Source organism: Ochotona princeps, chromosome 5 (assembly GCF_030435755.1).
Source record: "Ochotona princeps isolate mOchPri1 chromosome 5, mOchPri1.hap1, whole genome shotgun sequence".
NCBI lineage: Eukaryota > Metazoa > Chordata > Mammalia > Lagomorpha > Ochotonidae > Ochotona > Ochotona princeps.
In genome coordinates, this window is record NC_080836.1 from 76,648,472 (window position 1) to 76,665,820 (window position 17,349).

Consider the following 17,349-nt stretch of genomic DNA (forward strand, 5'->3'; position numbering starts at 1 on the left):
CGGGGAGCTACCAGCTGCTTAGCAGGGCTAAGTGGATTCATCTCTGACCACCTTGACGCAGTTTTCACTCCCCCTCGCATGGACTCTCAACCACCCCACTATGTAATCTATTGAGGCATTGTCTGCCCCTGTGAGATGGCTTTTACAACCAATGTGAGCTTAAGAGTTAATGTTACTGAGGATGTCCTGGTGAGTGGGCCTTTAACTACACACAGGAGTATAATTAAGTCTGTGCTGTTTACCCATTGCCATAAAATCTGGCCCAGATATTTATCATGCTTTCTGGGGAATGGCTTGATAAGAGGAACCCTAAAAGTTATCCTGTTACTGTGACCCTAAAGGTCATTCTGCTATGACAAAGAATATAGTTACTGTGACCCTAAAGGCCATCCTGCTAAGGCAAAAAATATAGTTACTGTGGTCTTAAAGGTTAGCCTGTCCTTGCAATTCTTTAGAATATAGAAAATGTAGCTGTTTTAGTTGTTTTCATAAATTTTTAGCTAGAGGAAATACAGGGTGATTTCACTAACATCATAAAGAGATATTTTTGATTATTGTTTGATCACTTATGAAGTTGTAAAGCCTGCAGTTGTGGAGGAATGTAATGTTTATAACTTTTTGTCTTAGATCTTCATGTTTTTTCTCTCTTGATGTATTTCTCCCATTTAGTGATAGATAAGTTGTAGAACAAGAATTGTATTAGGAGTGTATTACTGCATAAGATGTGTTGTCTACTGAGAAACTCTTGGTTGCAACGGTGGAATGGATAATGCCTTGCCTAATACTGAAACAATTTGTAGAATTGTCTTTGGAAACACTCGCTCATCCATTGTAGAGTTGAAACTTAAATAGAGTAACTTAGCTCATTGCTAACTGCAATTCTTTCCGCTGTTATTTTCCTTGCTTTAACAAACTGTGTGAGCTTACAGACCTAATGGCCAACTAATGTCAATAATCCCGATCCCCATAGACCAAGGCCCCAGACCTTTTAACTCATACAAGATAGGGGTCTGGTTGACACAGGCGGCGCCTAGGTTATAGTCCAGACCTGAGGAGAGCAGATGAAGACTGACAAGCCAAGATAAGCAAGGAATATGGAATCCTTCCTCAATCATTTCTCAAGAAGTTGTAAATTGTAACCCCCTGAAGCTATGTCAATATGCCCCTAAGAAAAAACTTTGTACTGCTTCTGTATAAATAAAGCGGACAGCTTTCTCGTTTTGTCCACTACGATCAAGGAATCTGGTGGTCCGTCTCCTTCTTTCTCTCTTCACGCCTCATCCACGCACCCTTCCCGAGTTCCGAACCTCGGCTGGAGCTGGACTCCGGCAGTTCCTGGCTCCTGAGTTCAGCCTGGCCCAGCCCCCATCAATGCAACTATTTGGGGAGTGAACCAGAGAATGTAAGATCTCTCTCTCTCTTCCTGTTAACTCTGCCTTTCAGATAAATAAATCTTTTGTTAAAAAATGTCAGTTGAGACTGTGAACCCACAAACACAAGCCTCCTAAATTCTCTCACTGCTCAGTTTCTCCTGTGATGTATTTGTTAGAGTTCTATGAATGAGTCTTATGTTCAACTGGACATGAGAATGACTACTACAGCTGTTTAAGAGAGATGCACTTTTTAGGATATACAATTTTTCAAATAGAAATATATTTTTTCCTTTTTATTAGGTATAAGGCATCTTTGAAGATTAAGAATTACATTTTATAAGTATTACATGATGCACAAACACTACATTTCAGGGAAGATGTTTCATGTCTCAATTTATTTAGTAAGAAAACATTTAAAAAATGATGGCCTCTTCCCCTTTTACTCTATTCCTTAAATCTGTGTTTAAACTTGATGCATATTTTACAACAGAAGAGGCTTTGGCTTTTCCTGATTTAGTACTCCTATAAGGATTAAAAAGACAACTAATTTGACAGAATAAGAAATAAACACTTTTACCTTCTGGCTTTTAGCTCACTATCACTGTCAATAAGATATGATGCTGTAGAAATTAATGTTTGGGTATAAATAGGAGCTACAATTTTAACACTGTCCATAATAGTGGGTTTTTCAGTATTATATAATCCAAAAATCAGTTAAAAATATATACATATTTTATAAAAATAACTGTAAAACAAGTTTGGGACAAACATGGAGCCACCATTCCCCTGTAGGCATGCTGGCTTTATGAGGAGGCTCTGATTCCTCTGTCTTTCTCAGGACAGTCTTCCACATCGAAGGAGAACAGCAGCTCTGAAGGAGAAAATGAACAGATACTATTTTACATTACTTCCTAGTGCCATAAGAAGAGTTGTATAGCTGAGTTATAAACAGTCTCTTGAAATACTGACATAATACACAATAACAGAAAGCCCCCAAGCCAAGAACTGTTAACAGTAAAATCTGATGTAAAAGAGCTAGTAACAAATGTGCATCTGTTGTATTGTTGAATGTTCAAGTTTTAGACTTATTATAAATCCCTGAAAAAAGAAAACATGCAATAGAAACAATATAATAAGACTTGCTGGGATATTTGAGACATGCAAACAGTCTAACATCATTAAATAGCTAAAAGGTCTATTCTATAGTGATCAGATAATCCAGAACATAGGGGACAGATACAAAGGAACTTGGAACTAACATGGGTCTGTGGTAGGATAGCTTCACTGTGTTACTGCCTCCAATCACCAAAACAACCTGCTAAGCTACGCATCACCCTCATTTTATATTCACTTTTTGTTCCACATGAAAACAAAAAGTTACATAACTCACATGGCCCTGAAAGGGAGCAAGTTTCTACAAATATTTACTAATTATTCATGATTTAGACTGAGTACTTTGCAAGCTGGTTGGATACAGCTTTAATTCTAACCATGGAGTAGAATGGAAGTAGTTGACCTTTTTACAACTAAAATATTACATAGCCTAGTTATTTAATTTATTAAAATACCAAGATGTGTAAGAAAAATAACATTATGATCACAGTAAATTAAGACCTATAAAATATTACAAGTATTAAATGAAAAGCTATCTGTACAGTCAAAAACTATAGTAAATGAAAGAAATCAAAACATATATGGCTTGAGATCTTCAAAAACACATCAAATATACCAAGAGGAATAAAGCAACAGGCTATTCAGTGGACCAACATGAGAAATAGAATGCTAAAAAGGCACATTCGCAAATGAGGATATACATTGTGATTATACTCTTTGTCTTGATTTTCATAAATGGGCATTTTGAAAAAAATTCTCCATCCTAAAAGTGCTGAGAGAGGTCCTAATTATCTGATCCAATCAAAAATCAAATAATAATTAAACTCCAAAAAATACTAACACAGGAGACTCAAAGGTTTATAATCCCTGCCAAGGAAATACAATTTACAATACAAATATTAAGTACCCGATAAAGTTTTAAATGACTGGCAGTTTGCTAATATAGTTCTGCTTCTTCAGGTGTTCCAAAGGGAGTTTGGGACCAGAAATTGGTGACTCTCCCTTGCAATACTGGCCACCTTGAAAGTGGAATTCCTAAAGACTTCATTAGAGAGTAAAGGGTTAAGAAGAGAAGGAGGTAGAACAAACCCACTTGAATATGTGTCAGACATGATTTATTTCCAAATCAAGGGATACTTTTATCAGGAACAGATTAATAGAGATGAATGGCAAGGGCCCTCTAAGTTACTGGATGGATCCCAAGAGAAAAAAGATCCCCTGGGGGTGCTCAGGGGAGAGACCTTCATCAAGGACTTCCAAACTCCAGTTCTTTTAGAAACTCCCCCAAGCTTTCCTTGACATGTTGTCACAACCACTTTCTTTTCATATCTCTTGTATTTTTTTTATTTTAAATATGTCTCTGTTACTGGAACATTTTAAGAATACTTAAAATACTTACAAAATCACTACAAAAGATTTAAAGATATACTGTTTTTTTTTCTATAATACCTTCACTAAGATCCACGCCTGGCCTGTAAGACAAGAAAAGCCAAGATAATCCAACCAGAAGTGCCACCACCAAATTCACTATAATCCACGGCTGGACAATCTGTTTCTCAGTTCCCGCTGCCCTAGAGATATAGAAAAACTCATTAGAAGTGTCTTTATTTTGATCAAGAAATATATCAATTTCATCACTTTTATAGAAACCTAGCTCTCTCCTAGAGAAATAACAAGTAAAACATAAAATATACCATATACCATGAGAGCAAAAATTCAAAAGTTATTGGAAATCTAAGCAGGTCTGCTCTGTACATTGAGCTAACTAAAAAGATACTGTCATCAACAAAACAAAATGCTGTAAAATCTCCTTCCAATACCTTGGCAATATTCTGAGATAACTTTTCTTTCTTTGTTTATTCCGGCCTCTAGCCACTTCCTCAAGAAAGAGGATCTTTCAGGAACTAGTTTCAGGAACTAGAATTTCAGCGGCCCTGTCATCTGCAGGTGCCGGCTCTCCTAGCTCTCTTCTTCTAGTGTCGTTGATCTGCTTGACTCCATCCTGGCTGAACTCCCTCGTCACTGCTCTGGGGGTAAGGGTACAGAGCTCCTCCAAGCCATGAGCAGATAAACCGCTTTGAAATCCTACCTGAATACCTAAAACAGACCTTTTTAAAGACATTTCATTAAAAGTACAGGTGTCCATGATAGCTGCTTGCTAATGAGAGGATTAGGCATTTTCTTGCCACGTTTTTGAAAACAAAACAGGGCCTACATTATTTATAGAGGAACATGAAAAACAGCAAAAAGATGAGAAAAGAACATTACTCCCACTGTTGCTGTTATTACGATTAACAATTGCTAACGTTACTGTGAATTCTTACCAGAGGCTACCATTGACAGAAGGAGGTGTGTAAAGGTGGATTCTGTCACTTGTCATTTGCTGACTCAGAGATAGTATAAGAGCAGCAAAGTACACTGAGAAAAAGACAAATTAAGTTACTAATAATTTTCACAACTGGGCCTAATTTGATTATATTAAAGCAATCTTTTCTTGCTGAATAATAATATAAAAGACAATCATTTGATCCATTCCAATAGGCTAAGCAGTCTTGCTTCTTCAAGAACACACGTGAAGAAGGGTCTTGACATGCTCACTGGTTCATCATAAGAATTGGCAAGAACCTAGATCTTCTAAGAAATTAAATGACTGACTTGACTGAGGTCTAAAACTAATTTTATTAACATTCCCACAACTTAAAACAAAGTTATCGAAAGTATATAAGGCAAGTTGCAGCAAGGCCACACCTATAACTGAATCCATTAATGTCAAGCAGTACATGCAAAAACTAAAAATTAAGTAAGTCAAAACAACAAATTAAACTTATAAAAATTTTATGTGGATTAACCTCTACTGAAAAATAATTCTGTGAAATTATGCCTGATGGGTTTTTTTTTTTTTTTTAGTTACAAATTCACTGAACATCTAAGGGTAATGTCTATAAGGAGAAATAACATGAAAACTTTGTAAAAATAAAAAGCATCACTTTTCCTAGTTTAAAATCACAGCGTAAATAAAATGTTACACAGTTGTCAAACAAAACTCTTTACTCACAGAAAGACGCTAAAGCTGTTGGGTCCAGGGCAAAGAAATTTCGAATAGCTACTGAGGTTTTAGCAAGATCAATCCTAGAAAATACAAATGCTTCTGGTCATGGTACAGTTGCAACCCTAACGAAACTTTATTTCCCTGAGCAGTTTTTGTTCTGTATTCCATGCCATTATATATTACTAGGCTTAAAGTAGCCCTAGTTTATCCTTAATACACAAAAGAATATCTATTTTGTAAAACCACATAAAATATCTAGCCAGAAGACAGTAAGAGGCAAGAGATATTCAGACAGCAAGAGACAAATTAAACTTGATCTTCAAAATTTCATTAGTTCCAACCTCTTTATTTTATCCATATCAGTAGGCTATAATTAATCAATTTTTGATACAAAAAAAAATGGGTTAAGTGTGTTCCCAAAAAGATACAGTGATTCCTAACCCCTGGTACCTATGATAGCAACCTGATGCGGAAACAGGGTATTTGTGTAGGTAATGAACTAGAGATTATTAGAAGGAACCAGAATCCAGTATGACTGACATCTTTATAGAAAGAAGAGACTCGGAATAGGGACACACAGATCAGAGTGCCAGGTGACAAGAGCCACAGGTACCAGAATGATGCACCTCAAAGCCAAGGAATGCCAAGGCCTACCAGCAGCTGGCACTGAAAACCAGAAGGCAGACTGAGAACAGACTCTCCCTCAGAGCCCTCCAGAAAGGGATCAAACTCGGGGGCACCTTGACTGCACACTGCCAGTCTCCAGACCACAAGCCTGTTTCTGCTGCTGCAAGCCAGCTGAGGCATGGTGCTTCTGGTGCAGCAGGCCTAGAAAACTAATGCTATGTCCAGTATCTCACCTAGACCTGATTTAGAGAATTCAGACGGTACTTCAGGTTTTGGAAGTTGATTATATTTGGATGAAATTTTATACGTGTAAGTTAATGTAAAAATGCATTCAATCTTTTTGAAACATCTTGTTTACAACAGTCCTATCATAACACACAAAAAAGGTACACAAACAGACCAGTTTGGTTTTTTTTGTTTGTTTTTTAAGAAAAAGGCAGAAGTAATAGAACTACCCTAAAATTCTATTTTGAAAACTTTTGGAAGTTCTGCTCAGCATTACATCCTGAAGAAAAGTGAGAAGGTTCTGGAATCACAACCATCTTACCTGTCAAAAGCTGAAATGGTACTCAGAGCCAAGAGCAAATAGAGAAGACTCTGGAATGGGTATGCCAGGGTCTTGTACTGCTGCAGAAGGTTGGGGAGGTTAGACAGTTGCCCTCCTGCCAGCACGTGGATCACAACAATGTTCCACACAGCACAGCCAGCCAACACGCCAGGAGAAAAGAGACCAATCATCCTGAAGGGAGGAGGAGCAACTGACTGATTACACAGGAAGAACATATAAAGATTCGACATTTTAGACAATGTGCAAACAAGCTTCTTCGTTTTCACTTACAAGAATAGGCAGGATCACTTGATTCTAGCAGAATGTTGGAAAAATATACCTACTCAACATTTTAAGTTGTCAATTATTTGACAGTATTTGACAGCCAAGGCTTCTTTCCACAAGAACACAGTTAATGTTAATTTTACCCAAGAAAAGCAGCCAATACCTGAAGGCCCGGTGCACTGAAAGGGCCACATCTCTGGTGGTCCAGGATGACTTCACGTCCATCAGCATATCCATGTTCTCTGTGGTCTTTATTAACTCGGAGCGGTCAGTGGCCTGGAATCGCCCTGAGAATAATGACAAAGTTGGCTACTAACAAGTCTGGTGGTGGTTTGCATTGTTCCACACAAAAGAGACCTCAGGCTAATGCTGAAACATCACTGTGGATCCATTTAAAAATTCCTCGGGACTAGAACATACTTCCGAAGACTCTTTGCTTTTTTGGTTGCTTAAACATACTATTCTGCATTATAACGAAAATTAGGTATTGCCAAGGAACCAGTGCTCTGAAGCAAGGACCAACTTACGGCTTTTCTCCACGAAGACTTTGCCAACAGGCTGGCTGATGCCAGTGGGGGCAGTGAACCTCGCCTGCTGCTCGGGAGCGTTCTGCTCATCGGTGAGGATGTCTTCATCTTCCACTCCAAGCTCGTTGGCGTACTGTATTTCTGCTTGCTGGGTCTTCCTGGCATCAGGGAGAAGGGAAGAAAAGTGCACGATGACCAGACTTCTACAGATCCACACTACCAATGAGAACACAGCAACTGGAGACAAGAAATTTGGTTTCTACTCAACTTGAGCTGCTATTAACTGTCAGATGCAGCAAGTTACATAATTCCTGTGGACATCAGTTTTCTCAATAGCAAAATGAAGTGACTAAGTAGACATCAATCACTAGTTCTAGCGTTATTTTCAAAAACAAATGATAAAATATATTCTCCACTATATTCCTTTAAGATATGTCTTATTCTATCTGAGATATAATTTCACATGCTAAAAAATGAACAAGCAAAAGCTTGTTTCCAGAATGATTATATGATCAAAATGGTCATAAGACAATGAGTCATAAGAGCCAGTATCTTTAATTTTAAATATTCATAATATTTGATTTTTGTAATTTTATATGAAGTCCATTTGTGTGCTTCTTTTTTAGAGATGGCTTCTATAATTTGTTATTGAAGTACAATACTCATGTTTTTCCTTACTGAGTCAGTTCACTCTTTTAAAATTTATCATTCGTTAGGTTTAACTCATGTTTGTAATACTCTTTTTCCTAGAGATAAGCATATACAAGTATTTACTGAGATGCTCTCACTTTGGAAGTCTAAGTATCAGCATAACCCTGAAGAGTATTCAGAAGAATAAATAAATTCTTACTTTGTCTTCCTTCGAGGCTTTCGGATAACAGCCTCCCCAGCTCGGTCCGTGTCAATACCATTCTCACTTCGTAATAAAGATGGACTAGATGTTTTTTTCTGTGGGAAAGAAGTCTCTGATTCTGAAAAGAAATACATTAGGTTTGAAGGTGACTACAAAGGAGAAAGCAAAACAACAGAGAAGCCTTTTTTTTTTTTTAGAAGACATGAGAACTTAAAGAATTTTAATTAGGTCAAAATGACTTCCACTATTTTAAGAGTTTTTAAAATTTCACATTCCCAAATTACAATATAAAATTTAAAATTGACAATTGACAATGCCAAACAACATGGAAAAATATGTAAGGATCCCAAAAAAAAGTCTGTGCTGGAAAGCACCAATGTTATCTCCAGATTCAATGAGTCCATTGGAAGGACTCATGGAACCCAGAAACCATTATGTCATAGTTACAATGTATTATATAGCAAAAGAGCATAAAGAAATGAGCAGAAGGAAAAAGCACATAGAACAAAGTTTAGAAGCAACCAGCTACAAGCTCCAAGGGTGGTGCTTAACAGTGTTCAACAAGACAAGGCCTCTAAGGCCTTCAGCACGGAGTTGGAACGTAGAATAAATGCCCCAGGATTTATCAGGAGCTCATACCATAGGCTTAGCAGGTATGAAAACTCCAGTTGCCCAGAAGGGAAGTGGGTGTACAGCACAGATCACAGTCAGCCGCCTTACATTGGATAGGAAGTCTTCTATCCACATAGCAAACTGTTTACCTCCTAAGTTCCCAGAATAAGTCAAAAGCCGATTACTCTGGCAAGCCAGCCTCTGCAGGAGTCACAGGCCTGCCGCGTTAACTCTTCAGTAAACAGCATCGGTATTACAGTTCAACAGGTCAATGGAGATTTCTAATCCACTAGCTTCTCTTCCCCCTAGAAATCTTGGCTCCTTTCAATGCTAAATCCTTAAAATTCAATTTTCATTAAAAAAATTTACAGCCTGAGCTGGAAATACAATACAAGCAGTAGAGCCTACCATGGTCAGCACCACCCCCCCCCCCGAAAAAAAATAAAACGTTTAAAGTCTAGAAATATTAAAAGCTGTTCCTGCAAGACTAAGTACATTCTAGAATAGCCTTAGCAGTGACAGGTATTTTCTGGCCCAAAACTTAGCTGGGTCCTAAATTTTCTAAAAATGGGCAAGTCATTTGTATAGTTTCCCACAAATTATAACACTTATTATTAGTTATTAGTAATCATCTTACTTTTCAAATCTGTACCCTAATGTATTTGGTAATTCATTCATTTTAATGTAAAATTAATTTCTTTCCAGTGGTGAAATCTCTGATTTTCCTTCTTGTGTCCTTTATCCCCTTTCCTTTCTCATAGATACTCAGAGAGTGCCCAGGCTCTGCTATTCTCAGTTCAACTTCCCTCTGCCAACTATTTCATTTGCCTGTCTCTTGTAGTTTCAAATGCCATCCAGTCAGGATCTGCTGTTTTCTAAAGGGACAAGTAACCAATCAGGAAAACTAATTTGTGATAAATTATTTATGGAGACTGATGTTATGGGGAGAGACAGCTGAGCTCACAACCTTTTCTCCTTCCTTTTGTTTTAACAAAATCCTTTGTCAATTTGCCCATTATTATAAAAGTCATACTCAATATCTGGGAAATTAGCAAAACATAAATGAGAAAATTAAAATCAACCTCCCTCTTTAAAATAAAACTATTGTTCCTGTTTATATCCTTACGTTTGTTTTTTATTTTTACTTTGAATGAGTTATTAAAGGACTTGAGAGAATTTGTGAAAATGCACTTTATCAAGAATCAAGATGGCAGAATAGGGTAAGGACACATTTACGGAGAAACATTTAATCAGGATGAAGCAGAGAGGACACATTCCAGGAAATAGGACTTCCATACTAAAGATGGACTTATAATGAAACTGTTTACTATGTCTTGACAATGGATGATGGACTCTCTGCCATTGTCCATGCCCGCAATGATGGACATACGACTGTGTATAAAGAACTATACTTTAGCAATAATACAGAGGGACTAGGTGGGGGGATTGGGGAGGGGATAAGGGAAATCCCAGGAGCCTATGGAACTGTACCATAAAATGATAATAATAATAATAATAAAATAATCACTAATTTTAAAAATGCACACTATCCTCTGGTTCTGTTTTTCCACAAACTTTCTGAAACTCCCTTGGATGTATATACTTATCGTCTGCATTGAATTTTGCTCAATGTGTGTGTGTATGAATGTTTAAGCCTTGACTCTTCAGTATCTGTGAATATAACCTTATTTTTGGAAATAAGTAGGGTTTTTATAGATATAATTAAGTTAAAATGAAGTCATGCTGGATTAGGAAGGGCCCTAAATTCAGGGACTGGTATCCTTATAAGAGGAAAGTGTGTACACAGACACACAGGGAAAACCATGAAGACAGCGGCAGAGGACTGGAGTTGTGTCACCACAAGACAAAGGATGCCAAGGACTGTGAATGACCCTTCCCTGCCACGAGGCAAGGCAGACTTCTCCCCCAGAGCCTCAGGCAGCAGCAAGGCCCTGCAGATACCTCAATTTCTGAGTTCCTCCTTGAGAACTGGGGGAGAATAGATTTCTGTTGTTTCTAGTCACACTTCAGTGGTACTGTGTCATGGCAGCCCTAGGAAACTACAAGTATTAATGACATATAAAAATAGGATTCTCCGCACCATCTCATTTTTGATTTAACAAAGCAACACTGGTGAATATTCACATCACTATCACCTTGACAACCCCTTTCATGGTACTTGGTTTCCATTTACTGAGTAAAACATGACTTACCTAGCCAACTGTTAGACATCTGGGCTTCAACTGTTAGTTAACTATTTAATTAATGTAGTTACTGTGGTTGTTCTTATTTCTAAAAATCTGGACAAGCTATATTGAGTTGCCCTCCAATCAGCAGTATATGGGTATGCTCACTTTCCATCAACACAGGATTTTATAATGTGAAAAAGGTATCGTCAATCTGATGGATCAATAAATCGTACAGCATTTGGTATGCCCTGAGAATGATGCCAATATATACTGTTTCATTAACTTATTGTCAGTGCAGAACCTGTGCTTTCCCTACTAATCTGAAATGTCTGTGTCACTAAGTGTCAATTTCTTATACACAACCAGATTTGAAGTTTGCACACCGTGACCAAAAGATAGCCACAAAGCATTCTTGAATGAAGTGACTAGAGTTAACTGAGTGGTAAATGTTTTAGGCAAGAAGCCACCCCCAGTATAGGGATGGGGAAAATGGGAGAAGGGTTCTTATCATATTCTCAAAAATGACATCTGTGGACACAGTCCAACCTGGCTTTCTTCACATACCCAGAGAAGGGCGTGTCTTCCTCTGTCTCCTCTGAACAGGAGCCTCTGGATGTTCTGTGAGTTCTTTAGTTGGCAGCTCACTGTCCTCAGGTGGTCCATGAGCAGTGGTCGGAGCAACGCCTTCCAAAGCAGCACTGGCTACAGAAAAACAGATGGGCTAACCTAAGCAGCCATCAGTGAGTCTCTAAACAATGACAACAGGTAACTGGAACGCTTCCTATGTAGAAATCCTTTCTGTTTTACAACTGAATCCCAAATCTTCATGCTTCATTCCTCAACTGTCACATTGGGCTTTAAAATGGGAAAAGAGGAAATAGGGAAGGCTGAGGGCTTAAATTTAAAGAAAAAAAAAAAAGGAAGGAGGAACATCTACTTGAGAAAAACACAAAGAACTTTCAAAAGGCAAAAATCACAAAATCATGGGGCAGGAGTTGTGGTACAATACGTTAAACCCCTGCTCGTGACGATTGCATCGCAGAGTTCTGTCCCCACTTCCAATCCAGCTCCCTGCTCACAATGTACCTGGGAAGCAGTAGATTCAGTGCCTGCAGTTTTTCTAACTATATAGGATTTCCTAGCTCCTGGCTTTTGGCTGATCCAGCCCTGGCTGTTTTGGGAATTTAAGAAGTAATGCAGAGGAATGATCACCCTTCTTTCTCTATCACTCCCCTCCCTCCCTCCTTCTGCAGCTGCTCTTAAGTGGATATTTCCATATGACCTGTGAATGATGTGATAGTCAGAGTGACTCTTGGCAGGAAAAAAGTTATCCATTTCTACTACAGTGTAGTCCTATGTTGATAAAACCATTATAGATGTCTGAAATTAATAGGTAACTCATATATCTCTTCTTTTGGCCAATCATTTCAACCTCTCCCTCTATGAAAACAGAATTTCAACAAATTTCAGCAGATTAGAATTTTATTTGACAACATTCTCACCTGTATTCTTCACAAGCAAAACAGTTATTAATGAATAACTGAAAAGTTGTCTAACATCCCTAGTATTTAAGAGAAATGCAAACTAAAATAAGATACTTTACATCTCCTGAATTAACAAAATATATAAAAAATAAATAACACTGATACTGTTCAGGGCTTTTAAAGATTTACAGAATGTGACACCATCAAATACTACTGGTGGCAAAAAAAAGAAAAAAAAGAAAAAAAACTACATTGCCTTCCTTGAACACAATTCAACAAAAGTTTAGTTTTAAAACTGCATATGTCCTTTACCCAGTAATTCCACTGCTAGCAGTCAACTCCACAGAAATTCCTCTTCCTCCATACCACCCATTCTTTTATGTAAAAGAACTGCAACATGGTTTGGAGTGAAAAATTTGAAATCAAGCAAAAAGAAAAATGAATTGGTAATTATGGTTCATTCTTACAAACTATGAAGTCACTGCTTAAACACACAAGGACCTCTACATATAAAGAAGCCAACACAGTACATAGAATGATTCCTTTTATGAACAACCACAAAAACAGCATCATCCAGGATCACACATGCGCATCTAGGTCAGAAGAGGAAGCCTCTGTACCTGCAACAGCTAGTGCTGCTAACACGTGGACGATATGGGCCTGCCTTCCCTTCAGACCACTGCTCCAGGGTAGTGATTCTGACTGAAAGGAGGGATTTAAGAATTCCTCCACAAAACCCAGGATCCCATCCTAATGTCTGGAACCAACCATAACTTAAAACAATGCATGCTGTCAGGGATAAAAGATTTCAAAGACTTCAAAAACGCTGTGGAAATGAGAGTTTACGGTCCCAACTGTTTTTTCCATGAAGGTTTCTAACAACTCTGTTGCCTTGTACTCACTGACGCCAGGAATCCCAGAACTTCAGACCAGCCTTAATTCCATCTTCCCCACAGCAGACCCGCCTCCTCTCCCTGCTCTTGGATGTTTCTCACACCTGAGGTCCTACATGAGCCTGTGAGCCCACACAACAAAGACTAACTTCTTACCAGGCACATTTTTAGTTCTGGGCTTCTTCTTCTTGGGACGGTTAAGTGGAATATCATCTATAAGACAGAAAGAACAACAGAAATGGTTGCCTAACATTCATTCACTGCAGGGAACACTCCAAAAAAAAAAAAGCAAAACAAAACAAAATGAAAACCTCGTAGCAAGGACACACTTTTCCCCCTCTTCCTTGGGTCCAGCCTACTGCTACTCATTGGGAGAATCCACAGACAACGCCCAAGAGACCTACAGTGTGGTGGCTGACGGTCAGTACTGTTAGAAACTGTGGCACAGGAAATGGGTTTAAATGCTCATCTGAACCCCTACAGTCCTATCCGCTCCCCGTACCCCACTTGCAGTCAGGCGTAACCTCTGACTAATTCCAGCCACCAAGCTATAGGTCCGTGTCCTGCAGGGGCTGAAACTCCAAAAGAGCTAAGGAGCAACCTCCAGCTCTCTCCTTCCTTGTGGTGGCACCTGCCAAAGCAGGTTAGGATGGCAGAGCCCCAGGGCACAATTACTGTGGGTTACTACTTCTTGACGTCACAGCTAATATAGGGCATCGGCCCAGCACTGCTGCACAATCTACTCTGCATTCATCAGACATACCCCTGTGTGACATTACATCCCTGAGACTTGGGGGTTCTTAGTGTAGCCAAACTTCACCCGTCCTGACCAAACGAGACAATGGAAGATGCAGTCCCCATTACAGAGCTTACACTAACAACTTAGGTTCTGGATGACTCTTTTCAGCAATGAAACACTTTTGTCACATCAAGATCATTTAGTTTATACATTGTCATAATTTTTAAATAGCAGCTGTAGTCAATTATTATCACACAAAGCATGGTTTTATACATTTTACCATTCATAGTCAAAATTCTTAAAAAGGAATTAAACTATTTTGAACACTAATTTTTGAATATAGCATTCTAACCCAAGGTCTATATTTTTAAAATTCCACATGATAGTAAATTAACTTACCTTGAATAACACTTCACATGACACAGACCAAATTTAGTCAGGAGAAAAACAGAAAAAGAAACTTTTAATTCAAAATTTATGACATTGTCAAACTAAAATGGACGAGAATTGATATACATTTAAAATAATTTTTAGCAATCACACAATGTCACTAGTTTACAAACTAGCGTACTACTTATAAGAAATAAAACATTTACTGCTAATAAAATAGCCCCAATAATCCTTATGGCTATATAATAAGGCAGATTAAGAACTTTGATTTGTCACTGACCATAATCAGCTTACACTCTGAGGAGACTATTCTGGCACACAAAAGAGGATGAGAATTATGGCCAGTCTACAAGACAGAGTTCAGAACAGGTGCCCAGCCCACCATGTTGGCAGGCTGGCTTTTAAAAAAAGGAGAATACTGGATTGTAACCGCCACCCTCAGGATTCAAAGATGTTTTACCTTTAACATTTTATGAAGCCTTTCCCAAAAGTTTCAGGAAGTGTCTTCCGAACAGTCTTTTTCTCAACCTTACATGTCTGATTTTCACTGTATTCACTTTAGGTTTATAAAGCACTACAATGAAATTACTGTCAATTGTGTTTACCTTGGCACAGGTGGAAGGGCTCGTGGAGGACGCTGGGGGAAAGAAGAAAGCTGTGTTAAGGGACAGCCTGGGCATCTTTATTTCACCTCAAACGCCATAAAACAATTTTCTGGAAAGCCTGCTGTTGAGACATCAGAGAGGAATGTACTGGATCTGACTCTATCATCACATCTTTGATAACGTTAGAATCGTGTCCAAACCATGAGGCAGCGGCTACAGCGCCCAGTCAGTCCTGCAGACCAAGACGAGGAGCCCGGATCCTTTTTAAAACTCAGTGGGGGTGAGGGGTAAACCTCAATGCTAAGCCAAAAGAATTTTCAGGCCCCAGTAACATGCTTTTCAAGACAGTACACACAACGCAAAAAAGATGCTAAGGCAGAAAGAAAGGGGGAAGAAGGAGATCATATAAATGCCTAAGAAAACTCGTGACAGCAGTTCAGACAGCATCGCTGCCAGGAAGCATTCTGTAATCTCTGAAAATACAAGTTAATGCCTCAAGTTTCTCAGGCTGCTCGCAGAAGAAACGGAGTTAACGCGGTTACATTCTAAGACCTTCCAACGTTCGCCCCACCTAGGAATCAATTTGTTCAAACAGCACATGCTCTACGACGTAGGACGACACAGGCAGTTCTAATCCCACCGAGCAGCCAAACATTAGAAAAAATGTTGCACTACAGCGCTACGGTTTCTAAGATGCAACGAAGCTCGCTCCAGCCAAAGGCCCAGCTCTTGCTAATTCTTTCATTCAAAAATCCCGCAAAAATCAGGTCCCACCTACCCAGAAACGCAACCTGTAGAACCCTCAAAAGCAAGGATGATTCAACCGGAGACACAAGTCCTAACAGCGAAAAAATAACCACCGCTCGCTTACCACCTGCTTCTTCCCCATTCAGTTTGCAGCCGGGAGCCCCCGTCGGCCCCACCAGGCGCAGGGCGCCTCCCCTGCTCGGCCGGCCGCTCGCGCAGGCGCACTGCGTCATCGGACTGCGCGGCCCGGGCCGCTTCGGGCCCTCGGACCCCCGGGTGGGCGGCTGGGCCGAGGGGTCGCCGGGCCGGGGCTGACCTCCGCAGACCGGCCCCGTGGGGGATCGGGGTCTGGGCTGGCCGGTCCGAGGGCAGAGCCTCTGGCGGCTGTGGCGCTCCGGTCACAGCTGTCCCCGCAGGGATCCCTGGGTGGCCGCTGTGATTTTGTTAGCGGGGCCTGAGAGAGGGGTCGGGCGTACAAGCCTCGCGCTCTTCAGGGCGGAAGGCCCCGCGCTCCTGACGGAGTCTGCGTGAGGGCACCCGCTGCCGGCCGCCCAGCCCGCGCCACCCGGAGCGGCGGCCAAGTGAGACGTCTTCATGGCGACGCGAGCGCAACCCCCCCCCCGACACGGCCTACCCGCCCGGGGTCCCCACCCGCTGTCGGGGTGCGGGTCCGGCCTCGCTCGCGCCCCTAGCCGGGTCTGACCTCAGAACACTCACCGGGGGGGCCTCCTCCAGACGAGGGCCCGCGTGGTCCCTCATGGCGCTCGCCCCTCGGGTTCCCTCCGCGGAACCGCCCGGGGCTGAGACCGGCTCTCCGCGCCGCGCCGGCCTCCGGGACCTGCGGGACCCGCGGGAGGCGGGGGCTTGGCAGCGCCTGGAGCCGGGCGAGGCCGCAGACGCGGGAGCCGCCCGCTTATGCCTTGCCCGGCGCTGCGTTCCTAGGCGGCTGAATTGGGACCGATGTGTGAACGCCGCTGCGGGCCACTATGTGGAAATGTGTATGGGAGCCTCTTTGATTATCGCAAAAATGCAGAGTCCTTTTCTCAAAGCAGAACACTAAATTTGAGCTCATCTAAGTGTCTTGTAAAAATTTTATTTTCTCCATTTTGTTTGGGTTGTTTTTAAAGGTAGGTAAGTAAAAACGAAATATTAACAACCAAAAAACAAGCAAACCCACCTCCAAAATTAAGTCATGTACTATGTTTTATAATTAAAAGATGGAAGAGGTGGTGTGGAAAAGCAGGAAGAGAATGATGCAGAAAAACAACAGTTAAGGGTCTGGAAGAGTGACTGGGCATCTCAGATAGTGGGGAAGA

At 40.5% G+C, this 17,349-nt stretch overlaps 1 protein-coding gene across 2 annotated transcripts; it reads right to left on the reverse strand.

Moving 5' to 3' along the window:
* Positions 1–1,644: 1,644 nt before the first annotated feature.
* Positions 1,645–17,295, reverse strand: TMEM237 (transmembrane protein 237). 2 transcript variants are annotated; one of them, XM_036493220.2, is made up of 13 exons: positions 16,751–17,295; positions 15,287–15,318; positions 14,691–14,701; positions 13,709–13,765; positions 11,740–11,877; positions 8,372–8,492; positions 7,522–7,679; positions 7,158–7,281; positions 6,710–6,901; positions 5,542–5,615; positions 4,811–4,904; positions 3,936–4,057; positions 1,645–2,244 (listed from the first exon to the last, which is right to left on the reverse strand). In XM_036493220.2, the coding sequence occupies exons 1-13, from the start codon at positions 16,790–16,792 to the stop codon at positions 2,177–2,179; spliced, it is 1,233 nt and encodes a 410-aa protein (XP_036349113.2). In that variant the 5' UTR covers positions 16,793–17,295; the 3' UTR covers positions 1,645–2,176. The 2 variants fall into 2 exon arrangements, with proteins under 2 accessions (XP_036349113.2, XP_004576991.2); XM_004576934.4 differs by lacking the exon at positions 16,751–17,295 and adding an exon at positions 16,158–16,190.
* Positions 17,296–17,349: the final 54 nt, after the last annotated feature.

What these genes read in the sequence shown, in the direction of transcription:
- TMEM237 (XM_036493220.2), bottom strand. Translation starts at nt 16,792, where the DNA reads ATGAGGGACCACGCGGGCCCTCGTCTGGAGGAGGCCCCCCCG. An exon ending in GTCTGGAGGAGGCCCCCCCG is followed by an intron (nt 15,319 to 16,750) that starts GTGAGTGTTCTG and finishes TCTTTCCCCCAG; the next exon opens with CGTCCTCCACGAGCCCTTCC. An exon ending in AGTCTTCGTGGAGAAAAGCC is followed by an intron (nt 7,282 to 7,521) that starts GTAAGTTGGTCC and finishes CATTATTCTCAG; the next exon opens with GGCGATTCCAGGCCACTGAC.